Below are 27,794 nucleotides of genomic sequence, written 5' to 3'. Positions count from 1 at the left end.
TCGGCTATGTGCGGAACCAAAAGAAATGGGGGAGATCTTAAATGGGTTTTTTTCGTCTGTATTTACTAAGGAAACTGGCATGAAGTCTATGGAATTAAGGGAAATAAGTAGTGAGATCATGGAAACAGCACAGATTGAAAAGGAGGAGGTGCTTGCTATCTTGAAGCAAATTAAAGTGGATAAATCCCCAGGACCTGACAGGGTATTCCCTCGGACCTTGGAGGATACTAGTGTTGAAATTGCAGGGGCCCTGGCAGATATATTTAAAATGTCAGTGTCTATGGGTGAGGTGCCGGAGGATTGGAGAATGGCTCATGTTGTTCCATTGTTTAAAAAAGGATTGAAAAGTAATCTGGAAAATTATAGGCCAGTAAATTTGACGTCGGTAGTGGGTAAGCTATTGGAGGGAGTACCAAGCGACAGAATCTACAAGCCTTTGGATAGATAGAGACTTATTAGGGAGAGTCAACATGGCTTTGTGCATGGTAGGTCATGTTTGACCAATCTATTGGAGTTTTTTGAGGAGATTACCAGGAAAGTGGATGAAGGGAAGGCAGCGGATGTTGTCTACATGGACTTCAGTGAGGCCTTTGACAAGGTCCTGCATGGGAGGTTAGTTAGGAAAATTCAGTCGCTAGGTATACATGGAGAGGTAGTAAATTGGGTTAGACATTGGCTCAATGGAAAAAGCCAAAGAATGGTAGTTGAGGATTGCTTCTCTGAGTGGAGGCCTGTGACTAGTGGTGTGCCACAGGGATCAGTGCTGGGTCCACTGTTATTTGTCATCTATATCAATGATCTGGATGATAACGTGGTAAATTGGATCAGCAAATTTGCTGATGATACAAAGATTGAAGGTATAGTGGACAGTGAGGAAGGTTTTCAAAGCTTGCAGAGGGATTTGGACCAGCTGGAAAAATGGGCTGAAAAATGGCAGATGGAGTTTAATACAGACAAGTGTGAGGTATTGCACTTTGGAAGGACATTCCAAGGTAGAACATACAGGGTAAATGGTAAGGCACTGAGGAGTGCAGTAGAACAGAGGGATCTGGGAATACAGATACAAAATTCCCTAAAAGTGTCGTCACAGGTAGATAGGGTCATAAAGAGAGCTTTTGGTACATTGGCCTTTATTAATCGAAGTATTGAGTATAAGAGCTGGAATGTTATGATGAGGTTGTATAAGGCATTGGTGAGGCCGAATCTGGAGTATTGTGTTCAGTTTTGGTCACCAAATTACAGGAAGGATGTTAATAAGGTTGAAAGAGTGCAGAGAAGGTTTACAAGGATTTTGCCGGGACTTGAGAAACTGAGTTACAGAGAAAGGTTGAATAGATTAGAACTTTATTCCCTGCAGCGTAGAAGAATGAGGGGAGATTTGATAGAGGTATATAAAATTATGATGGGTATAGATAGAGTGAATGCAAGCAGGCTTTTTCCACTGAGGCAAGGGGAGGAAAAAACCCAGAGGACATGGGTTAGGGGTGAGGGGGGAAAAGTTTAAAGGGAACATTAGGGGGGGCTTCTTCACGCAGAGAGTGGTGGGAGTATGGAATGAGCTGCCAGACGAGGTAGTAAATGCGGGTTCTTTTTTAACATTTAAGAATAAATTGGACAGATACATGGATGAGAGGTGTATGGAGGGATATGGTCCGTGTGCCGGTCAGTGGGACTAGGCAGAAAATGGTTCAGCACAGCCAAGAAGGGCCAAAAGGCCTGTTTCTGTGTTGTGGTTTTTCTATGGTTTCTAAGTCTCACGTACCCTGTGGCGGGTTAAAGAACCAGCAGAAATGGAAAACACTTTGGAGTCCAGTATTGCTATTAACTAATAATATTTATTAGTAACTACACAATAGAGTAATATAAGTGCAGATATATCAAACAGGTTAGCAATGATTTTATATGTGTGGAAATATATGAAAACCAAGCCTCTTCAAGTCTAGGGGTAAACAAATAATCTTATGAAGATGAGTAAAGTTCATTTCAGTTCGTGGTATTGAGTTGAGTAGTGATGGAGAGAGAGAGAGAGGGAGAGATTTGAGTCTTCAGGTGAGCTGACGCCGTCGATCTTCCCGTTGTCCTCCGAAATCCTTTAGAAGTCACCGACTGTGACAACAACAAAGGGGACCGTTCTTCTGTGGTGAAATTATCAACCCAGGCGTGGGTTGGACACACAAATAATCCCCACCGGTCACACCCTTTTCACACTGCGGGAGCCACTGATCGATCCACCTGATCGATCCTCCAAAACCCACTTTATCTGTGGGCACAGCAAAGCTCATTCAGTGTCCAAAACCATGTGAATGTAGGTCTAACAGCTGACCTTCTATTTATCTCACTGTGCTGAACACCAGCCGTCCATCAAGCAGCTCCTCCCTTCTCTCTCTGTAAGAACTTGGAAGCTGTTAGCGTCCTTGCAAAAGTGAAAACACACTGCCAAAAGACCATAACACCATCTCAAAGCAGCCTTTGCCTCTCTCTCTCTCTCTCTCTTTCTCTCTCTTTCTTTCTCTCTCTTTTACCAAGGTGACAGTGTTGGACACCTCTCTCTCTTTCTCTCTCTTTCCAGAAGCACAGTTCATAGGGGTAATTCAGGACCCCGTCACACCAGGGGGTTGTGAATCTGTGGAAGAAACAGCTGTGGAGGCCATATCATTGGGTATATTTAAAGTGGAGGTTGATAAGATCATGATTAGTAAAGGCGTCAAAGAATACGGGGTAAAGGGAGGAGAATGGTGTTGAGAGCGAACTTAAATCAGGCATGATGGAATGACAGAGTGAGCTTGATGGACCGAATGGCCCAATCTGCTCCTACGTCTTACAGTTTAAATGCAGCAACTGAAAGTTGGGGACAATTTACTCCAAGTGTTGTTACAGCAGCTTCCCAGATTACTATTTCAATGCTATCTACCTTTCAGGATTTAATTGCACTGGCTTGTGCTGAGCTTTTATTTTGCTTCATTGTTTCCTCATGACATGTGAGGGTAGAAACAGGATGATCTGGCAGACAGATGTATGGCTGAGAGACTGGTGCAGGGGGCAGGGCTTCAGGTTCTTGGATCATGGGGATCTCTTCTGGGAGAGGTATGACCTGTTCAAAAGTGACAAGTTGCACCTGAACCCAAAGGGGGCCCAATATTCTCGTGGGCAGGTTTGCTTGAGCTGTTGGGGACGGTTTAAACTAATTTGTCAGGGAGTTGGGAACCGGAGTGAAGAGCTCAGGATAGGACAGATGGTAAAAGAGTAAAGGTAGCATGTAATCAGACTGTCAGGAGGAACAGGCAGGTGATGGGACTTAGTTGCAGCCAACAGGCTGAGTGTCAAATCATTAGGGATGCCAGAATCAGAAAGGATAGTAAATACGGTACTCAAGGTGTTGTATCTAAATGCATGTAGGATAAGAAATAAGGTGGATGATCCTGTTGCAGTATTAAGAATTGCCAGGAATGATGTTGTGGCAATCACTGAATCGTGGCTGAAGGATGATTGTAGTTGGGAGCTGAATGTCCAAGGCTACACGTTGTATCAGAGGGATAGGAAGGTAGGCAGAGGGGGTGATGAGACTCTACTGGTAAAGAATGGCATCAAATCAGTAGAAAGATGTGACGTAGGATCAGAAGATGTTGAATCCTTGTGGATTCAGTTAAGAAAATGCATGGGTAAAAGGACGTTGATGGCAGTTATATACAGGCTTCCAAACAATGGCTGGAGAGGAGGACCACAGGTTACAACAGGAAATAGAAAAGGTGAGTCAAAGGGCAATGTTATGGTAGTCATGGGAGATTTTAACATGCAGGTTGATTGGGAAAATCAGGTTGGTAATGGATCTCAAGAGAGTGAGTTTGTTGAATGCCTGAGAGATGGCTTTTTAGAGCAGTTTCTCATTGAGCCTACTAGGGGGTTAGCTATACTGGATTGGGTGTTATGTAATGAACCGGAGGCGATTAGGGAGCTTAAGGTAAAAGAACCCTTAGGAACCAGTGATCACAATATGATTGAGTTCAACTTGAGATCTGACAGGGAAAAAGTATAGTCTGAAGTAGCAGTATTTCAGTGGAGTAAGGGAAATTACAGTGGTATGAGAGAGGAGTTGGCCAAAGTAAATTGGAAGGAGTTGCTGGCAGGGATGACAGCAGAGCAACAATGGTGCACGTTTCTGGGGAAAATGAGGAAGGCGCAGGACATGTGTATTCCAGAAATGAAGAAATTCTCAAATGGTAAAATAGTACGACTATGGCTGACAAGGGAAGTCAAAGCCATTGTAAAAGCAAAAGAAAGCACTTACAACAAAGCAAAAATCTGAAGATAGAAGATTGGGAAATTTAAAAAAAAAGAGAGCAATTTTAAAAAAATCATTAGAAGGGAAAAGATGAAATATGAAAGCAAGCTAGCAAATAATATCAAAGTGGATAGTAAAAGTTTTTTCAAGTATGTTAAAAATAAAAGAGAAATGAGAGTGGATATAGGACCGCTAAAAAATGAGGCAGGAGAAATAATAACGGGGGACAAGGAGATGGCTTGAGACTAAATGAGTACTTTGCATCAGTCATCACTGTGGAGGACACCAGCAGTGTGCCTGATGTTGTAGTGTGTGAGGGAAGAGAAATGGGTGCAGTTACTGTTACAAGAGAGAAGGTGCTCAAAAAGCTGAAAGACCTAAAGGTACATACGTCACCCAGACCAGATGAACTGCACCCTAGGATTCTGAAAGAAGTAGCGTTAGAGATTGTGGTGGCCTTAGAAATGATCTTTCAGAACTCATCGGACTCTGGCATGGTGCCAGAGGACTGGAAAATTGTAAATGTCACTCCGCTCTTTAAGGAAGGAGGAAGGCAGCAGAAAGAAAATTATAGACCAGTTAGCCTGACCTCAGCGGTTGGGAAGATATTGGAGTCAATTGTTAAGGATGAGGTGATGGAGTATTTGGTGACACATGTCAAGATAATACAAAGTCAGCATGGTTTCCTTCAGGGAAAATCCTGCCTGACGAACCTGTTAGAATTCTTTGAGGAGATTACAAGTAGGATGGATAAGGGGATGCAGTGGATGTTGTATATTTGGACTTTCAGAAGGCCTTTGACCAGGTGCCACACATGAGGCTGCTTACCAACTTAAGAGCCCATGGTATTACAGGAAAGTTACTAACATGGTTAGAGCATTGGCTGATTGGTAGGAGGCGGCGAGTGGGAATAAAAGGATCCTTTTCTGATTGGCTGCCAGTGACTAGTGGTGTTCCGCAGGGATCAGTGTTGGGACCACTTCTTTTTATGCTGTATTCAAATGATTTAGATGATGAAATAGATGTCTTTGTTGCCAAGTTTGCAGATGATACAAAGATTGGTGGAGGGGTGGGTAGTGTTCAGGAAACCGGTAGGATGCAGAAGGAGTTAGACAGATTTGGAGAATGGGCAAGAAAATGGCAAAGGAAATACAATGTTGGGAAATGCATGGTCATGCACTTTGATAGTAGAAATAAATGTGTGGACTATTTTCTAAATGGGGAGAAAATCCAGGAATCTGAGATGCAGAGGGACTTGGGAGTCCTTGTGCAGAATACCCTGAAGGTTAACTTGCAGGTTGAGTCAGTGGTGAGGAAGGCAAATGCCATGTTGGCATTGATTTCAAGAGGTCTAGAATACAAGAGCAGGGATGTGATGCTGAGGCTTTATAAGGCACTGGTGAGGCCTCACCTTGAGTATTGTGAACAATTTTGAACCCCTCATCTTAGAAAAGATGTGCTGGCACTGGGGAGGGTCCAGAAGAGGTTCACAGTGATGATTCCAGGAATGAAAGGGTTATCATATGAGGAACGCTTGATGGCTCTGGGTCTGTACTCGCTGGAATTCAGAAGGATGAGGGGGATCTCACTGAAACCTTTCAAATGTTGAAAGGCCAAGACAGAGTAGATGTGGAAAGGAAGTTTCCCATGGTGGGAGAGTCTAGGACAAGAGGGCACAGCCTCAGGATAGAGGGGCGTCCATTCCAAACAGAGATGTGGAGAAATTTCTTTAGCCAAAGGGTGGTGAATTTGTGGAATTTGTTACCACATGCAGCTGTGGAGGCCAGGTTGGTGGGTGTATTTAAGGCAGAGATTGATAGGTTCTTGTTTGGACATGGCATCAAAGGTTACGGGGAGAAGGCCGGGAAGTGGGGTTGAGGAGGAGATAGAGAAAAGAGTCAGCCATGATTGAATGGCGAAGCAAACTCGATGGGCCAGATGGCCTAATTCTGCTCCTATGTCTTAGGGTCTTATGATACCATTTGGGAATTCTATTTTAATTAAATTAAGAAGCAAGTCTGGATTTCATGCTCGACCTCGCAGGTTTCTTGTGATATAACTTTAACAAAAATAATTTCACATATTAGAATGAAAGTCAGTTTTATTGTCTGTGATATTTTCAACAGAAGAATGTTGCAAAATGCTGACTGCACTATTTTAGAAACATTTAAATCTTTATTACAAGCTGCAGGTTTGCAAAGAATCAGGCAGCAGAAGAATTAGCTATTAATTATAATACAGTTACGATTCTTAATGTATTCCAGAAGAAGACTGCGTATCCCAGTGGAAATGCGGTCAGGATCTACAACAATATTTTCCAACAGGTTCTGACCCTGTGCTCTCCCATCTTCTGAGCACATGGCCCTCCTCCATACTCTCAATAACCAGTCACCTAGGTGTAAAAAGAATATACTCCTAGTACGAAACTCAGTTTTATTTAAATGAAGTAATTAAATGCGATAAAACACTATTTACATAAATTAAGTTTGTTTACAGAGTAGAACAATTTCCTCTAAGATATGAGTAATTTAACTGCTATCAAAACTCTATTTGATGTTACGTTGTGTTTCGATGCTACCCTTCATTTCATGATTGTTATAAAAGATTAGCTTTATTTGTCACATTTGCATCGAAGCATACGGTGAAATGTGTCGTTTTCACGTAGATTTACAGTCCACAAGTGTTGCCACATTTCCGCCAGCTTAGCTTTCCCACAATGTGCTAGCCTTAACTTGTATACTTTTAGATTGTGGGAGTAACCCGGAGCATCCGGAAGAAACTGGGAAAAAACGTACAAACTTCTTCCAGACAGCAGGTGGAATTGAACCCTCAATCTTACAGCTGGCGCTGTAAAGTGCTACACTGACAGTTTGCCTTTCTGGTTTAGAACACCGAACTAACTATCACCTCAGCTTCTGGTTAAGTGAGGCAGAAACACAAAAGCACTCACAATTTAAATTAATGTGACAACAATAATGGCTACATAGGTGTGGGTATGGGGCTGTACGCCAATTCATATAGGGAGATGCTACTCCTCTCAAAGTTCGAAGAAGTTATTATCAAAGTACGTATCTGTCACCATACACAACCATGAGATTCATTTTCTATGGGCGTACTCAATAAAATCTATAGAACAGATTTAATGAGTATGCATAAATATGACTACTACTCAGTTAAAGTTAAAACATATCCCTCATTAGATAACTTATACTGGAGATAACATGAATTCCTCATATCTGGATATTTTGAATGTACTCAAAGGATTTAGCAAGAAGACACTTAAAGAATTAGCTGATATCCTTCAACACTAACAATAAATAAACTTCTAAACAAAGCAACTTTTGACTCGAGTTCTCTGGATTTCCTAGGTTTATAAAAGAGAAATGACAAAAAGTAATGAAATGACAATCAATACAAAGAGTATTCGAAACAAGAGAAAATCTGTAGATGCTGGAAAGACACACAAAATGCTGGAGGAACTTGGCCCAAAATGTTCAGAGTTTATTCTTTTCCATAGATTCTGCCTGACCTGGGAGTTCCAATACAGAGCATTGTTCTCTGCACTTCTTCCAATAACCACTAAGGGGCGTTGCAACATCAGAATAAGTGATTTAATGTTACAGTATTTGTTATTTGATTATTTCAGCTAGAAGTATATCAAACTAATTGGGAACATCCAAATTTCTATTCTTGTTCGTCAAGAAAAGAAATTACTCACACAGACCTTCCATTTATTAATTTTTGGAAAATGCTTGGCATTTCACAAAGCAAAGCACTTATCAAATTTATGCAGCATGTTAATTGTTCGTACTATGAATTGCCCAAACAAGATGCTTTTTAATGAAATGCTTTCAGATTGTGAATTGTTTAATACATACATCAGAATTGTTGCAATAATCTAGTAATGCACAAGTATATCAGATATCTAAGCCTCAAAATAACTGTGTATTACTTTTTGCTGTAGTTTTTAATGCATGTCCCGAAGAAGGGTCTTGGCCTGAAATATTGACTGTTTATTCATTTTCATAGATGCTGCCTGACCATTGAGTTCCTGCAGTATTTTGTGCGTGTTGCCTTGGATTTCCAGCATCTGAAGAACTCCTCATGTTTATGACAATGCATGATCTAATTGTGTTTTTCTTATAAAAAATCTTTCTAAATAACAGTGTATCAAAACTGCCATACCTTCATCTTAAACAAAGCAATTAAATTTTAAATTCTGAATGATCAAAGCATAATATGTTCTATTGGATCAAGAAGAGAAAGCCAAGGAACACCTTCATTAACCTGTCAACCAATGGATTCATGATGAGCTTCTCCTCATGGTTAGAGATTTCCCTAGTCATCCCTCACACCCTACCCGCAGCACCCTCCCCCTGTACTACTTAAAGATTTACTTGTCTTCTCTCATTTCTGATTAGGTCGTTGACCGGAAATAATAACTTTCTTTTTCTTTCCACAGATGCTGCTTGATCTGTGAGGGGTTTCCAGCATCAGCAGAATCTCTTATGTCCAGCATTTTTTTTTAGTTCCAGCGAGTAGCTGGCCAGTCTTTAGACACTGTTAGAGTGTAAAACTTTTAATTTTCCTGGTACTTTAACTTTTCTGATGCATGCTTGTATTTTTATATAATCATCAATTTATGTGTTTGGGTGGTGGGGTGGAGATATGTCTCTATCGGAGGTGCTCCCTCCCTCCACTAGCCTGCAGGTCACCATTGGGCAAGGTGTAGCACCTGCTTAGCTCCCCCCCAACCAAATCAGGGTCATATGAAGCTGTGGGAGCACGTGACGGACGGTCGTATGAGCAGCTGGTGCAGATCACAAGTCCTGGTTACGCACCCACTGACGTCAGGCCGACAATCTCTGAAGAGCATTGATAATGGCTGGGGTCACCCATCTTGTAAAGACACTGCCCAGAAGAAAACAATGGCAAACTACTTCTGTGGGAAATTTTGCCGTGAACAATCATGGTCACCATGATCGCCCACGTCATATGACACTGCACATACTGATGATGATGATGATATGCGTGTATGTATATCAGTGAATTTTTCAATAATCGAGGTATAGCTGATTCTGTATTTTCTAGAAGTTTCTATACAGCAGGTGTCACGCCACTGAATCTGACAATTTCATAGGTTATTGTTATCTCTACAATGTATTATTGTACGTCGAGTCTGAGCTAATTTTTAGCATAAGACAGTCGCAATTTCTTTGTCCTTTGTTTTTTCCCCTTGTTTGTCCTTTGTTCTTGTGACACTCAATAAGCAGCTGTAACCATCAAGTTTTATGCCCCATTCTTGACTTCCAAAGAACCTTTGGATCACAAAATGAGCAGGGTCCAACACCACCCACCTGTCAGTTTGTTTCCTTTGTTTAGAATGTCAAGAGCAACCAAGGCTCTGTTCTGCTCTTTACTCAGGTCAGGAATAGACGGTGCCTTATCTCCAGCTGACAGCATCCGTGGAGGCAGAAATGCCTGGAAGGTGTTGGTTTGATTGAAGTTTGTGGGAAAATGAGTCGCAGCAATAAACTCTACCGCATTGGCCCAGCTGACACCAAACTCTGCTTCGGGAGCTGAAATGTCCGCCAATCTGTCAAAGCAAATGAAAAGCAATAAAACATGCAAACCAAATGAGTTTTATTGAATTTCCACTGCTTTCTGCTATTGCTTTCTACTCGAAGTAATTGATTTTTTTTCTCTAAGAAAAGGTAAAGAACAGGGAGCACAGTGGATAGAAATATTGATCGTCAGAAAATGTCTGGGGATGATCCAATGGAGGAGGAGACACAATACGTCGATCGTGTGTGTAGCAAATTCTAAAGCAATACGTACAAGATGCTGGAGGAACTCAGCAGGCCGGGTGGAATCTATGGAAGTGAATAAACAGTTGACGGTTCAGGATGGGAGTCCCTCGTGCCAGGAAGGCGTGGAAAATACGGTTGGTTTTATCACTGGGAGCAAGAGCAGATCAGCAAGCGCAATGAAAATGTATCAACTTTATGCAAGACCGAGTACACCGTGTAAGAGTGGAGAAACTCCATTGTGCTAATAGGAAAAAGGAAGTTGAATTATGACAATAAAATAGGGGATAGTTCAATCTACCTGTCAGAAAATTTTGGAAGTGCAGCTTCGATCGATGCTACATGAGCTATCCACAGGTGTTGCCAAATATCATCTTCTTCTGGTAACAGCTTGATCTGGGAAAACTCCTTTGATTTTTTCAGTAGCTGTTCATTAAATAAACAAAGAAATAAATAAATGCCAGGTTTTTATAGTTTTATTTTTGCAAAATTAATTCACAGAGTTAATCCATTTGCTGATGAGATTTGGAATGAATTGGCACTTTTTAGGCCAACGCACAGGATAGTTAAGGGTTAGTTAGGGGGTTACATGCAGCCCATAGTTGGTAAAAATGACGTTTCTTTCTTTGAATGACTTTTTAAAATGATTATCAAGAGTTTCAATGGGATCTCATTGTATTGAGGCCATAAGACCATAAGATATAGGAGCAGAATTAGGCCATTCAGCCCATCGAGACTGCTCCACCATTCCATCAGGGCTGATTCATAATCTCTCTTGCCCTCTTTCTCCTGCCTTCTCCAAGTAACTTTTGACACTTTTACTAATCAATAACCTATCAACCTCCGCTTTACATCACCCTATGATTTGGCCTCCGCAGCCATCTGCGGCAATGAATTCCACAGATTCGCCACCCCGTGCATAAAGAAAGTCCTCCTCCTCTCTGTCGTAAAGGTACATCATTCTATTCTGAGTCTGTCCCCTCTGGTCCTCGACTCCCCTTCGACACCTTCTCCACATCCTATCTATCTAGGCCTTTCAATATACAATAGGTTTCAATGAGATCACCCTTCATTCTTCAAATCTCCTTCAAGTACAGGCCCAGAGCCATCAGACGCTCCTCATACGTTTACTCTCAGAATAATTCTTGTGAACCTCCTCTACATCCTCTCCAATGCCAGCACATCCTTTCTTGTACAAGGGGCCCAAAACAGCTCACAATAGGGTTAAATTACAATCTACTTGTTGAAAGGCACAATTAAGTTACTGTAGTCTTTTTTAGGGATGCCTGTTAGTCTTAAAAGGGAAAGCAACGGGCGTAACTTCCAAGTGATATGGAGAAGTCTGGGAGCATCAGCTCCCAGATCGCCCGACACAATTAGATTAGGCAGTCTCTGTTGTGTGTTGTGAGGAATCCTGGGAGGCTGTAGTGCTCCCAAGTACACAAAGAACGTGAGGAGAACGATCTAATGATGTGTCTCGATGGAGTATTTTGGCATAAGAATCCGGCCCTTCATTTCTTTTATACCTGCACCAGCTGCAGACCATGACACATAGAACTCTTGATCCACTTCCCCTCACTCTCCTGCAGTCATTGCATTAGACTTCAATCCCACTCCTTCCCTACAAAGTCACATACTTCACCCTCAGCACTAATGAATCCTTAATGGTTCTCACGTCCTATATGAACTGGCTCAGACCATGGTCGCTGAAAGCCACCCAAAAGTGATTCAAGTCGGTCAGTTGTCCTCTGGCCATTAACAATACTAGCAACTGCACATTCCATTTATTCTAAGAGGAAAAGTTTGGAAACTATGTTAAGGGAACAGCTATAAGGGCCAAGTGCATCCTCTGACAAGGGGAGAGGGTTATTCAAGAGATTCTGCCATTGCTGGAAATCTTGAGCAACAGACACAAAATGCTGAAGGAACTCCGCAGGTCGGGTAGCATCTAACATTTCGGGATGAGACACTTCAGGACTGGGAAGGAAGGAGGCAGAAGCCAGGACAGGAAACTGGAGGGAGGATGAGGAGTACACGCCAGCAGATAATAGGTGAGACCAGGTGAGGGGGAATGAGGTTAGAAGCGAGGATGTAATAGGTGGAAGAAATAAAGGGCTGAAAGGGGACTCCACTAGGAGTAGACAGCTGACCATGGAAGAAAGGGAAGGAGGAGAACCAGAGGGTTAGTTATTGCCAAAGGGAGTAGGGGGAGACAGGGAAGACACTGGCAGTATGCCAGATATTTGAGAGTGTCAGAAGGCAGAATTGAGTGTAGTTGCTGTTACGAAAAGTCTGAAGGTAGTTAAGTCACCTGGACCAGATGGGCTACACGCAGTAGTTCTGAAAGAGATTGTGGAGACACAAGAAATTCTGCAGATGCTGGAAATCCAAAGCAATATGCACAAAATGCTGGAGGAGCTGAGTGGGTAAGGCAGCATGCATTGAAATGAACAAATAACCTGCATTTTGGGCCGAGGCACTTTTTCAAGAATGTGGAGGCATTCGTAATAATCTTTCAAGAATCACTAGATTCTAGAATGGTTAGGGTTATAGAGTCATAAAACACTACAGCACAGAAACAGGCCCTTTGGCCCATCAAGTCCACGCCAAACCATTGATCTGCCTCGTGCCATCAGCCTGCACCCAAACCATAGCCCTCCATTACTCTCCCATCCATGCACCTATCCAAATTTCTCTTAAACATTGAAAGTTCTACCGAAGTTCAACACCTCACGCTTATCTGCATTAAATTCCATCTGCCATTTTTCAGTCCATTTCACCAGCTGGTCCAGATCCCACTGCAAGCTTTGATAGTCTTCTTCGCTGTCCGCTACACCCTAATCTTGGTGTCATCCACAAAATTGGTGATCCAGTTTGCCACATTATCATCCAGATTGTTGATTATTGGAAAACAGAACACTAGGAAAGCTGCAGACCTTGATGGTGTCTCACTAGCACCCTAGGGCACTGCAATCATCAGCTATCACCTGTCTTCACTGAGATCCTTCACACCTCCCTGTTATTATGCAGAGGTCTGGACAGCTTTATAGCTGCTATAATCGTTCCAGTTCCCAGAAGACTAGATCACTGGATTATAGGCCAGTCGCTCTGACTTCAGTAGTCATGAAAACCTTTGAACATCTGATGTTGCCCTAGCTTAAGTCAATTACTGATCCTCTTCTTGACCCACTAGAGCAAATCACTCAGCTGAGGATGCAGTTAATTGTGCCTTCATTACATTCTTCAGCATTTGGACTCCCCCAACACCCATGTGAGGATCTTGCTTGTGGATTTTAGCTCTGCCATCAACGCTATATTCTGGAGTTGCTCCACAGCAAGCTAACCCAGCTAACAGTATCCTATGGTATCTATCAGTGGATTATGAACTTCCTGACAAGAAGGAAGCAGTATGTAAGGCTGGCTACTACTTGTCCAGTCCAATCTCTATAAGCAAAGACTCTCCACAGGGCTGTATCCTTTCACCCCTCCTATTCTCACTTTATACAAATGTCCATACTATCACAGACAAATCCATTAAAATCCTAAAGTTCGCTGATGACATGACTGGAGCTGGTCTCATTTTTAATATGATGTGACCAGCTATCAAAGAGAGGTAGTCTGTCTTTCAGCATGGAGTACTCATAACAACTTGGAGCTTAATGCTATCAAGACAGTGGAAATGAGGAGTGACTTCCACCAACAACCCCCTACCTGGTCCCCTTTGGAAATTAACAGTCAGGCTGAGTCTGTGGTTGAGTCATTCAGATTCCTGGGGACGACCATTACCAATGCATTGAAGTGGGACAAGCGAGTTATACTCATCACTAAGGAAGCCCAGTAGAGATTGTTCTTCCTACTCCAGCGTAGGAAACTTATCTTGGGAAATATCCTGATGAGTTTTTATTCAGTGTTGTGACCACCTCTGTCACTGTTTGGCTTCCTGCCACCTCCTCCCAAGTCCAAGTTCAGGTTGCAGCAAATGGCTCCCTCAGAAGAAAAGACCATTATTTGTCAGCTACCAACATTGTCAGCATGAAGAGAAGAGCTGGGAAAATTACTGCTGACTCCACCAATCGTAGCAGTCACCTATTCACCAAATTGTCATCAGGGAGATGCTACAAGTCCATCATCACCAGGACTACACATTGTCTCTGAAGCTTCTTTCCTGTAGCTATCTGGCTTCTCAACAAAACTCACTCCGCTGTAATACCCTCACTGTCCTTGTACAACATCTGTTAAATGGTCTTTCCCGCTCTCCTTGTTCTGTCAATAATTATTTAGTTTGTTCATATGTTCACACTTACTTAAATTTGATTATTGATGTTTGCACTAATTGTTGATTGCCCATGGCAGTTTCCACTATTGTCTTGTAAATTGTTGGATGCTATTGTTGGACCCCTACTCTTCATGATTTTTATAAATGACTTGGATGAGGAAGTGGAGGGATGGGTTAGTAAAATTGCTGATGACACAAAGGTTGGGGGTGTTGTGAATAGTGTGGAGTTGCTGTCAGAGGCTGAAGCCGGACAACAGTAGGATGCAAAACTAGACTGAGAAGTGGCAGATGGAGTTCAACCCAGATAAGTGTGAGGTGGTTCATACAGTTCTTTCTACTTTCATTAACTATGCAAAAACTATTTTGGATCCGGAGAGTCTCCACAAGGATTCAGGAGGATTACGCACAACATTCCTACAGAATGGTACAAGGTGAAGGAAATTATTCGGGCCCTTAAATGGAAAAACCAGTAAACCTCACGACAAGGAGGAACCTGTCACTGCTGCTCGTCTTCCCTATACTTCCACTGTTTCTGGAAGGATCACCAGGATCCTGAAGAAATATCGGATTAATACTATCCACAAAGCCATCAGGAAGCTCAAGTCACAGCTTATGTGGGTCAAAGATGACCTGGCATTTACAGGATTCCCTGTGAATGCAGAGCGGCGTATATCGGCCAGACGGGATGGATGGTGGAAACCTGCATCAAGGAGCACAGGAGATGCATCTGTTTGAGTGACCCACAGAAATCAGTAGCAGAACATTGCATTCACAATGGCCATAGGATTGACCGATGGCACAAAACCACTGTGCCATGCCAACGGCTTTTGGGACTGCCTGGTGAAGGAAGCCATTGAATAAAACTAGAGGAAAAGAATTATAACAAAGATGAAGATCTCGCTCTAGGTAAGAACTGGAATTCGATTGTAAACAAGCTGGGAGAGCGGAAATCTGATTGGATGAGGACTAACCAATCAGGAGGGACAGTCTGAAGGGTTATACATACCACCAGAATAGACGTGTGCATGCATTATCCCTGATGAAAATGGGAGAGATTATCATCAAAATGTTGGTTAAAATTGATACCTGTACCCAGCTGGAAGCCTGAGAAGAGTTTATTTATTCACCAGTCCTCTGGCACCTCACCCATGGCAAAAGATGTTTTAAATATCTCTGCTAAGGCCCCTGCAATTCTTGCCCTAGCCTCCCAGGGTCCAAGGGAAAACATTGTCAGGCCCTAGGAATTTATCTACCTTAATTTTCCTCAGGACAGCGAGCACCTCCTCCTCTGTAATCTGTATAGGGTTCATGATCTCTCTGTGGCATTGCAGACTCTGCGTCCGTGTCCCAAATAATGATGTAAGAAATGTAAGACCGATGTAAGAAATCCATTTAAGACTTTCCCCATCTCTTTTGGCTCCATGCATTGATTACCACTCTGATCTTCCTGACAACCAATTTTGTCCCTTGATGTCCTTTTGCTCTTAATATATCTGTAGAAGCCCTTATAATTCTCCTTCACCTTGTCTGCCATATTCCTCCTTTTCCTTAATCAGAGCCTCAATATCTCTTGAAAACAAAGGTACCCTGAACCTGTTAACCTTGCCTTTTATTCAGACAGGAACATACAAACTCTGTACGCTCAAAACTTCACTTTTGAAGGCTTCCCACTTACCAAGTACACCTTTGCCAGAAAACAACCTGTCCCAGTCCACACTTGCCAGATGCTTTCTGTTACCTTCAAAATTGGTCTTTCTCCAATTTAGAATCTCAACCCAAAGACCAGACCTGTCCTTTTCCATAATTACCTTGAAACTAATGACATTATGACCACTAGAATCAGAATCAGATTTAATATCGCCGGCTTATGTCGTCAAATTTGTTAACTTTACAGCAGCAGTACAATGAAATACATGATAAACAAATATAGAGAAAAAAAACAAAATTACAGTATATATATAAAATAGTTCAGTTAAAATAAGTTGTGGAAACAAAGTGGTGAGGTAGTGCTCATGGGTTCAGTGTCCATTCAGAAATCGGATGGCAGAGGGGAAGAAGCTGTTCCTGAATCGCTGAGTGTGTGCTTTCAGGCTTCTGTACCTCCTTCCTGACATTAACAATGAGAAGAGGGCATCTCCTGGGTGATGGGGGTCCTTAAAGATGGACTCCGCCTACCTAAGGCACCGCTCCTTGAAAATGTCTTGGATACTATGGAGACGAGCACCTATGCTGGAGCTAATTAATCTTCCAAGTTTCTGCAACTTACTTCAATCTTGTGTAGTTCTTTGCATTCAATGCAAAGTGTTCCCCTGCACAAACTTCTGTCACCTGCCCTGTCTCAATCCATAACAGGAGATATAGGATCACACTCTCTGTAGTTGAGACTTCTATGGACTGATTAAGGAAACTTCCCTGAAGATATTTGATAAACTCTTTCCCATCCAGTCTGTTTACACAATTGAAACCCCAGACAATATGTGGAAAATTAAAATCACCTACTATCACAACCTTAGATTTCTCACAACAATCTCCAATGTCTCTGTAAAATCTGCTCCTCTAAATCCGGCAGGCTGTTGGGTGCTCTATAATATAATCCCATTAACATGATCATAGCTTCCTTATTCCTTAGTTCAATCCATAAATCCTCATTAGACGAATTCTCCAGTCTGTCCTGACTGTGCACTGCTGTGACATTTTCCCTGACCTGTAACACACCCTCTCCCCTTTAAATCCTCCCTCTATCATCTCCAAAATAACAGAACTGCAGAACAATGAGCTGCCAGGCGGTCCTGCAACTAAAGTCTCACTATTGGCTATAATGAATGTCATAATTCTATGTACTGATCCATGCTCTAAGCTCATCCACCTTTCCTATAATAGTCCTTGCATTGAAATATACGCAGCTCAGAATATTAGTTCCACCATGTTCAATCTTTCAAGTTCTGACTTTGTATGTAGACTTAGCATCTTTCGCCACAACCACTCCGCTATCTGTTCTAGTGCTCTGATTCTGGAGGACTGGGAATTTACAAATGTCAATCACACTTTAAGAAGGGTGGGAGGGAGAAGAAAGGAAAGTATAGGGCAGTTAGCCTGACTTTAGTGGTTGGGAAGATGTTGGAATCCATTATTGTGGCTGAGGTTTCGGTGTACTTGGAGGCCAAAGGTAACTTAGTTTCCCTAAAGGGAAAACTTGCCTGACAAATCTATTGCCCTTTGAAAAGGTGCTGCACATGAGGCAACCTAACAAGAGTCCATGGCGTTACAGGAAAAATATTAGCATAGATAGAAGGAGGCAAAAAGTCAGAATAAAGGGGGGCCTATTCTGGTTGGCTCCCAGTGACAAGTGGTGTTCTGAAGGGGTCGGTATAGGGACCGCAACTTTTCACATTACATATCAGTGATTAGAATGACAGAATTTATGTCTCTGCGGTCAAGTTTGCGGCGGTACAAAGGTAGGTAGGGGGCAGGTAGTGTTAAGAAAGCAGGAGATCAGCAGAAGGACTTGGACAGATTGGAACAATGGGCAAAGAAATGGAATAAAGTCATAGACTATTTTCTAAATGGTCAGAAAACTCAAAAATCAGAGTGCAAAGGGACCTGGGAGTCCTTGTGCAGGATTCCCTAAAGGCTAACTTGTAGGTTGAGTTAGTGGTAAGGAAGGCAAATGCAATGTTAGCATTCATTTCAAGAAGACTAGAATATCAGAGCGAATATGTGATACTGAGGCTTTACAAGGCATTGGTCAGTCAGCACTTGGAGTATTGTGATCAGTTTTGGGCCCCTTATCTAAGAAAGAATGTGCTAGCATTGGAGATGGTCCAGAGGAGGTTCATGAGAACAATTCCGGAGATGAAAGGTGTCAACATATGAGGATCATTTTGTGACACTGGGCTGTCTTCACTGGAGTTCAGAAAAATGAGGTGGGATCTCATTGAAACGTTTTGAATATTGAAAGGCCTAGATATAGTGGATGTAGAAAGGGTAGTTCCTATAGTTGACAAGTCCAAAACCAAAGGGCGCAGGCATCTGACATGTTCATTTAGAACAGAGAAGAGGAGAAATTTCTTTAGCTAGAGCACGATGAATCTGTGGAATTCATTGCCATGGATGACTGTGGAGGCAAAGTCATTGACTATACTTAAGGCAGAGTTTGATAGGTTCTGTGTTAGTCAGGACATCACAGGTTGTGTGGAGAAGGCAGGAGAATGGGGTTGAGAGGAATAGTAATCAGCCACGATGGAATTACGGAGCAGACTCGATAGGGATGATTGGCCTAATTCTGCTCCTATGTATTATGGTCTTATGGAGTAGAAGTCCTAAAACTGATCTTTTTTTCCCCTTTTCATTTATATCTCACAGTTCATATGTAGTAAGACAAATACCTGCTGCTTTCAACTGCCTGTGGTGAACCCAAAAACGGTGCTCATCTGGAATGGAAAGCCTTTGTTTCCTAACTGGTGTGCAAGGAACAAGAAGATTTTCATGTGGAGAAGATAAGCCCATGGAATGCTGGCTGATCATTTGGGTTACAACTTGCTGGGTGAGTTTATCATGTGAATTTAACAGCTAGGCAAATCAATTTCACTCAATGACCTTAAAACTAGCACCAACTCATTTTTTAATATTATAATGAGGGATTTGACTACCTCTGGTATGTTCCTTGTGTGCATATGAATAACCAATCTAATATGGAACTAAGGACAGGTAATAGAAAGCTCTCTACTGTTAGTAATTATTCTGGAGTTCTGAAATTATTGATAGCATAAATTAAAATGAGAATGTGTCTTTAGGAAAGAAAACCTGTTTCCAATTTAACTTCTACCGATGCTAAAAGAACATTGAAATCAATCATTGGGGCGTGGGACAATCTAATTTAATACAAATATAATTTCAACACAATTGAAATTATGCCAGGGAAGACAATAGATGAATGTTCATGTTAATCAGTGCTGATTATTAATTATTAAGTGACCTTCTATATTAACACATTGTTAAAGGCGTATCTCTGCCACTTAATGTGCAGTTTGTAAGACCATAAGACATAGGAACAGAATTAGGCCATTTGGCCTATCGGGTCTACTCTATCATTTCATTATGGCTGATCCAATTTTCCTCTCAGCCCCAATCTCCTGCCTTCTCCTCGTATCTCTTCATGCCTTCACCAATCAAGTATCTATCAACCTCTGCCTTAAATATGCACAAAGACTTGGCCTCCATAGCTGCCTGTGGCAAGGAATTCCACAGATTCACCGCTCTCTGGCTAAAGAAGTTCCTCTTCGTCTCTGTTCTAAAAGGACGTCCCTCTATTCTGAGGCTGTGTCCTCTGGTCTTAGACTCTCCCAGCATAGGAAACCCACTCTATCAAGGCCTTTCACCATTCGATAGGTTTCAATGAGGTCACCCCTCATTCTTCTGAATTTCAGTGAATGCAAGTCCAGAGCCATCAAACGCTCTTCATATGACAAGCTATTCAATCCCAGAGTCATTCTTGTGAACCTCCTTTGAACACTCTCCAGTTTCAACAAATCCGTTCTAAGCTAAGGGGCCCAAAATTACTCAGAATACTCCAACAGAGGCCTTACCAGTGCTTTATAAAGTTTCAACATTACATCCTTGCTTTAATATTCTAGTCCTCTTGAAATGAATGTTAGCATCACATATACCTTCCTCACCACAGGTTCAAACTGTAAATTAACCTCTAGGGAATTCTGCACAAGAAATCCCAAGTCCCTTTGTGCCTCAGTGTTTCGTATGTTCTCTCCATTTAGAAAATAGTCAACCCTTTTATTTCTTCTCCCAAAGTGCATGACCATACATTCCTGATATTGTATTCCATCTGCCACTTCTTTGCCCATTTTCATAATCTGTCCAAGTCCTTCTATAGCCTCTCTACTTCCTCAAAACTACCAGCCCCTCCACCTACCTTTATATCATCTGCAAACTTTGCAACAAAGCCATCAATCCCACCATCGAAATCCTTGATAGATAACGTAAAAAGAATCAACACCAGTACAGTCTCCTGTGGAACAACACGTCACCGGCAACCAAACAGAAAAGTCTCCTTTTATTCCTAGTCTTTGCATCCCGCCAATCAGCCACTGCTTTATCCACGCTAGAATCTTTCACACATTACCATGTCAAGTAGCCTCATGTATGGCACCTTCTCAAAGGCCTTCTGAAAATCCAAGTGCACAACACCAACTGATTCTCCTTTGTCTATCCTGTTTGTTATTTCTTTAAATATTTCTAACAGATTTGTCAGGCAAGATTTTCCCTTGAGGAAACCATGCTGACTACGGCCTATTTTATCATGCGCCTCCAACTACTTCAAAACCTCATTTTTAACAATCGACTCCAATATCTTCCAAACCACTGAGGTCATACTAACTGGCCTATAATTTCCTTTCTCCTGCCTCTCCCCCTTCTTGAAGAGTGGAGTGACATTTGCAATTTTCCTGTCTTCTGGAACTGTTCCAGAATCTGGTGATTCTTGAAAGATTATTACTAATGCATCCACAATCTCTTCAGCCACCTCTTTCAGAATCTTCGGGTTTACACCATGTGGTCCAGGTGACTTATTTACCTTCAGATCTTTCAGTTTCCCAAGATCCTTCTCTCTAGTAGTAGTAACTTCACACACCTCATGACCACTGACACCTGGAACTTTCACCGTACTGCTAATGACTTCCACAGTGGAGACTGATGCAAAATACTTGTTCAGTTCGTCCGCCACTTCATGTCTCCCATTACTACTTCGCCAGCATTGTTTTCTAGTGGTACCTGAAGAAACTTTTGGTATCTTCTTTAATAGTATTGACTAGTTTACTTTTGTATTCCAATTTTACATTCTTAAATGACTTCTTTATTTCCCTTCTGTTGGTTTTTAAATGCCTCCCAATCTTCTAACTTCCCACTATTTTTTGCTCTATTATATGCCCTCTTTCTGGCTTTTATGTTGGCTTTGACTTAACTTGTTAGCCACAGTTGTGTCATCTTGCCTTTAGAACAGCTCAGAACAGGTCTGTTTTGTCATTTAATATTCTGGCTAGTTGTATATTCAGGGAGACATCCCTCAACACTGTACCAAAAGGTATATACTCTATTTTGGGTGCCTGATTGTGGAGACAGCCATCAATATTGAATATTCAAAGAGGCTCTGTGAGTTGAGATGTGGTCCCGTTGTAAATATGTAATTCTGCAAAATTGCCTGTCGACATTAAATGTCATTATAGCTATTGAAACGGTAATTAATTGTTTATTATTGTCTTTGTGTTCAAAATGTATAAAACATCGTGTGAGGAGCGTTAATGAGACTATCGCCAAAGGATCTGCTGTGTTAAAGAAATAAAATTATATCTCCCAGTTTCAGCTTCTGTGTGGCTCAGTTTGGTTCCTGATCCAAGGCAGTGCATGTCCGAGACACATAATCAGATACAATTGCCAGGGTGTGTTCTTTCTGCCCTGCATGAAAGGTTATCAAGTTTCTGTCTGTCCTGTATCTTATAGATACCACAGTAAGTATATCAGTATGTGCAAAATTTCAATACATTGAAAGTTAGCATACCTGAAATAACGTTGTCCATTTAGACATCATTTCAGGGTTCTGTGCGTGGCAGCCAGCTGCGGTGTAGCAAAACTTATCCATATATTCTTCAGGTGGCAATATTTTTATTTCAAATGGCCAGTCCTCAAAGAAGCCTGCTTCAACTGCTCCCAGAAAGGGTATTGTAGCCAGATAGTAATTCATACCTAATACAAAAGTAGGCAGCAAATTTATAAATCTCCTCATATCATTGTTGTTCATTAAGCATGGGAAAAAAACATTCATGTTAGTGGTTAGTACCTCAAAACCCAGGTTCAATCAGATCCCAAATTTCAAAGTCAAATTTACATTTTGAATTTCAAAGTAAGTTTATTACGAAAGTGTGTATATGCTACTGTATACCGCCTTGTGATTATTTTCTTAAAAGCATTTACAGGGGAAAAAAGAATGGGCGGCACGGTAGTGTAGTGGTTAGCACAACACTTTACAGTTTAGGCAACCCAGGTTCAATTCCTGCTGCTGCTTGTAAGGAGTTTGTACGTTCTCTCCCTGAATGTATGGGTTTCCTCCAGGTGCTCCTGTTTCCTCCCACAGTCCAAAGACATACGGTTGGTCGGTTAATTGGTCATTGTAAATTGTCCCGTGACTAGGCTAGGATTAAACTGGGAGATTGCAGGGTGGCGCAGCTCAAAGGGCCAGAAAGCCTTTTTACTTCAATAAAAAAAAATTCTAGAGAACCAACAAAAAAAAATTAGATTATAAAGACACGCAGTCCTCTTTTATTGTCATTTAGTAATGCATGCATTAAGAAATGATACAATATTTCCTCTGGTGTGATATCACAAAACACAAGACAGACCAAGACTGAAAAAACTAACAAAAACCACATAACTATAACATATAGTTACAACAGTGCAACAATACCATAACTTGATGAAGGACAGTCCATGAGCACAGTAAAAAGTTCAAAGTCTCTCAAATGTCCCACATCTCACGCAGACAGGAGAAGGAAGAAAAACTCTCCCTGCCATGCCCGACCACAGTCCGACTCTGAGTCGTCTGAAAACTTCGAGCCTCCGATCAGCTCTCCGACACCGAGTACCGAGCACCATCTCTATCAGAACGATTCAACCTCAACCTCAGTCGCCAACAGCAGGCAAAGCCGGGGATTTTGAGGTCCGGAAGATTTCTCGATCGCGCAGTAAATACAGCAGCGAACCAGCATTTCAGAAATTTCTCCAGATGTTCCTCTGTGCTTTCAGGTCTGTCTCCATACTGTACATAAACAACGACTGGCAAACAATCAATGACCTCTTTTCAGAAGCTACTTGCACCGAGTCTCTTCTCTTTCCTTTCAATTTCCCTTCACAGTTGTGAGATGATTTCCCCCTTCCGTCACTTTACTAAGGTATTTCACATCCAGTATCTTGGAGACATCCTCCCAGTTATTTGACATAGATACTCTTTGTTCAAAGATCAAAGTATGTGTAATGTATGGATCTGTTTCTTTTAGAGCAATAACACCCCCCGCCCTTCGCACTGCGTATTGATCTGCTGTCAGCACATGATGTGTTATCTCTACATGTGCACTGTTCTCTCTCTCTCACACTGCAATGTGAATACACCAGTTAAAGCCATCTCCCATGAGTGTACTTTAATTTAATATATATATTAAATTGTACATGGAGCTTAGAAAAATAGAGGGCTATGGGTATTGCTAGGTAATTTCTAATGTAAGGACATGTTCAGTGCAGCTTTGTGGGCCGAAGGGCCTGTGTTGTGCTGTAGGTTTTCTATGTTTCTAGTACAGTTGTACATAGACACAACAAATTGGCAACGATTACGTACCTGAATGTCAGAAAATATTACGAACTGCACTGACAGTTACTGGACTATACAGTGAGAACCAACCAGCATGAGAAAGCTGAAGGATCCCGAGTAATAGTGCTCTCATTGTAAATATGTAACTCTGCAAAATTATTTAGCACACTAAGTTTAAAATGAAAATAATGCGGCAATGACTTCAGTCGGGAAAGCTGACAGACTTGATTGTGCTATTGAAGGCTGGGAGTCATATATTGACAGGGTTGAACTGTATTGTAACTAAAATGATGTGGAGGAGCAAAAGAAAGCCCCTACACTTCTTATCTTAATGGGCCTGAGAATATACAGTCTCTTATGCAACTTTGTAACCCCTTAAAGGCCTGCAAACAAGACATTTGACAAAATTGTTACAATCTTTACAAAATCACTTGAGCCCTAAACCACTGGTAATAGCTGAGAGATTTAGATTTTACAAAAGGAACCAGTCAAAAGATGAAAGCCTTTCTGAATATATTTCAGAACTGCGCAAACTTCCCCAGTACTGTGACTTTAAAGATGGACTTTCTGATGCATTAGGGGACAAGCGTGTATATGGCATGCATAGTCAATGCACTCAAATGAGGCCACTGGCAGAAAGATACCTAACCATAAAACAAGCATTGATCATCACAATATCATTAGAAACTGCAGCAGAACTACACAAGAGGAGGTTAGAATGTAAAATGCACAAAATGTCCCTGAATGGTGCAAAAAGCCAAAGATGTTATCAATGTGGCAAATTCTCCCATGATTCAAATGACTGTTGCTCAAAGAAAAAGTTTGCAGAAAGGGTCACAGACAAGGTCACATAGAGAGAATATGCAAGGCTGACAAAAAGCCCAACTGCATGAAAAGTCTCAAACACAAAACTAAGCAAATGCATAAAATTACCAAATGTAAAACAGAATCAGACAACATAGAGTCTGACAAAGGTGAACTGTTATACCTAGAACTGCGTAGTATGTCTGAAAAAGATCGCAAAATCATCTGGATCACAATATATGTGTCCGGTGTAAAATTGAAAATGGAATTGGATACGGTGTCAGCTTTGTCCATATTTCCAGAGGCTGACTACAACAGAGTGTTTTTTTATTAAGGCAAAAAGTGTCTCCCAAAGGCAGATTGAAAGTAAATGTGATATATGGAGGCTAAACACAACAGCTAGAGCTTTATGTATTGAAAAGTGGAGGGCCAGCACTTTTCAGACGTAAATGGTTGAGAAAAACCCAAATAGACTGGAACGCAATCAAAGCTGTGAGTGTCACATCAACAGACAATTGCAGCCCAAATGGTAGCACTAACCAGATACTGGCACAGCTGCTTAATGCTAATGAAAAGGTGTTTGAGAAGGGAATAGATAAAAAGTTCGAAGACTTGGCCAAAAGCTGTTCGGGATGCCAAAAAGTTCAAAATGCACCCCCACAAGCACTGTTACACCTGTAAGGGTGGCTGTCTTCACTGTGGCAAAGAATACATTTTGGCAAGAGTGCAGCAGCTCTTATTAAATCAGCTCCTCCTAATTTCAGTTTTATCAGTGAGATCAGGATAAAGAAACGAGGGGAAGGAATAACTGTTCTGTTCAATAATTCTTTTATCAGTGTAAGCAGATATCATACGGAGCATTTGTATCTTTTGAACATCTTGCTCTTCAGTTGAAATCCTCCCGTTGTGCCATTGTGCTTTATTTTGTAACCACATAAAGGCACCAAAATATTGTACAACCTTTTTTGGTGACTTTGCTGAACTATGGTCTATTGTTTGCATTGACTTTGACTGGGTAGTCACTGTTGGTGATTTTAATATTCATGTGGATAACCCCAAGGACAGTAGTGCTAATGAACTGTTCTGTATCCCAGATAATCATAGACTGACACAGGATGTGACAGGATGCTGACACAGCAAGGGCCACACCCTTGACTTAGTCATTTCCAAAAGTCTTTACACTTCTGAGGTCGTGGTAACTCATGTTGCTCTTTCTGATCTTTTCTGTGCTTTCTTTAAAATTACCATGTCGCTATTCACAAGCGCTCAAACTGATGTTATCACAGAATGGTTTATCACTAAAAACACCAAGGTATTTTTCACACAGGCCTTTTCTCCCACACCTGCCTTCTCTCTGGCCTCTGTCAATGATCTTGAAGACCATCTCAACTCTAAAGTTACATACGTCATTGATGCAATCATCCCCCACAAGAGTAAAAGTAGTTTCTGGGGAGGGAAAAACACCTCGCTGGTTAAACTCCAAAAAAAAGAGTGTTGAAGAGCTGGACGCAGGTGCTGGACTACTGCACAGAGTCTTGTCATCTTCAGAAGTTTTCGGATGACTCTGCCATAGTTGGATGCATCAGCAAGGGAGATGAGGCTGAGTACAGGGCTACGGTAGGAAACTTTGTCACATGGTTTGAGCAGAATTATCTGCAGCTCAATGTGAAAAAGACTAAGGAGCTGGTGGTAGACCTGAGGAGAGCTAAGGTACCGGAGACCCCTGTTTCCATCCAGGGGGTCAGTGTGGACATGGTGGAGGATTACAAATACCTGGGGATACGAATTGACAATAAACTGGACTGGTCAAAGAACACTGAGGCTGTCTACAAGAAGGGTCAGAGCCGTCTCTATTTCCTGAGGAGACTGAGGTCCTTTAACATCTGCCGGACGATGCTGAGGATGTTCTACGAGTCTGTGGTGGCCAGTGCTATCATGTTTGCTGTTGTGTGCTGGGGCAGCAGGCTGAGGGTAGCAGACACCAACAGAATCAACAAACTTATTCGTAAGGCCAGTGATGTTGTGGGGATGGAACTGGACTCTCTCACAGTGGTGTCTGAAAAGAGGATGCTGTCTAAGTTGCATGCCATCTTGGTCAATGTCTCCCATCCACTACATAATGTACTGGTTGGGCACAGGAGTACATTCAGCCAGAGACTCGTTCCACCAAGATGCAACACAGAGCGTCATAGGAAGTCATTCCTGCCTGTGGCCATCAAACTTTACAACGCCTCCCTTGGAGGGTCAGACACCCTGAGCCAATAGGCTGGTCCTCGACTTATTTCATAATTTACTGGCATAATTTACATATTACTATTTAACTATTTATGGTTCTATGACTATTTATTATTTATGGTGCAACTGTAACGAAAACCAATTTCCCCCGGGATCAATAAAGTATGACTATGACTATGACTATGACTGTGACTATGAAAACAAAATTCCAGGTCCATTACGACATTTATAAAGAAACTCTTCGCATCTATAACTTAGAGTTGAGGCATGCAAGGCAGTCTGTACCATACAGCTTACAGTATAATAAGGGACTACTTTATGTTTTAGTAACACGCCGTTGCATGCGCTATTAGGCGCGTATTGAGCATGCACTTTTAGGCGCGTATTGATCGGTACGTGTGTGCCGAGTTCGGATTATGCCGGTAAAGAACCATGAAACTTAGCTCCCGTCTCCAGCGTTTTTATTAATAGCATTGTCGTGTAACCAAGCCACATGCACAACACAGTCCTTCTTCCCTGATATTATAAACAAAAACAGCAATAATACATGTGTCTTATTTGCTACAGTTGACAGGCTCACACATCCTCCTATATCAGTAGCACCTGAACTTCTATCCACAAAGTCACATAGTGACCGTGCGTTCTTTTTTATTGCCAATATTCAGAAGATTAGACATGCTGTCAGTGTCTCTGCATCAGGTCAGAAACCAGTGTTTCACTCACTGAGAACTCATTTAGTTAAGATGACACAGTTCAAACCTATTGCCTATAAAAGCGAGAAGAAATTGAGCTACTCCTGAAATCCTCCAGTTTTTAAATTTGTTTTTAATTGCATGGCACCAGACATTCTGCAAATAATCAACTCTTCTCGTCTATCAGGCTGTTCCCCAAAAGCCCTGAAAACTGCAGTTATTGAGCCTCTTTTAAAAAAAAACAACCTGGATGCCTCAGTAATTATTAACTACAGGCCTATATCAAACTTACCATGTTTAAGTAAAATCATTGAAAATGTTGTTTACAAGCAAC

The 27,794-nt window shown here is 41.7% G+C and overlaps 1 protein-coding gene across 1 annotated transcript in view; it reads right to left on the bottom strand.

The window, feature by feature from the left end:
* Nucleotides 1–6,498: 6,498 nt before the first annotated feature.
* LOC134343104 (protein LEG1 homolog) overlaps nt 6,499–27,794 on the bottom strand; it is a 33,081-nt gene continuing 11,785 nt past the window's right edge. Inside the window, exons 3-6 of the mRNA XM_063041991.1 lie at nt 21,930–22,114; nt 10,388–10,512; nt 9,628–9,875; nt 6,499–6,671 (exon numbers count right to left, since the gene is read on the bottom strand). Coding sequence (XP_062898061.1) covers nt 6,499–6,671; nt 9,628–9,875; nt 10,388–10,512; nt 21,930–22,114 — 731 coding nt within the window. The remainder of the gene's footprint in view (nt 6,672–9,627; nt 9,876–10,387; nt 10,513–21,929; nt 22,115–27,794) is intronic.

Source organism: Mobula hypostoma, chromosome 2 (genome assembly GCF_963921235.1).
Source record: "Mobula hypostoma chromosome 2, sMobHyp1.1, whole genome shotgun sequence".
NCBI lineage: Eukaryota > Metazoa > Chordata > Chondrichthyes > Myliobatiformes > Myliobatidae > Mobula > Mobula hypostoma.
Note: the sequence above shows the minus strand (reverse complement) of the source record. Positions and strands in the feature narration are given on the sequence as shown.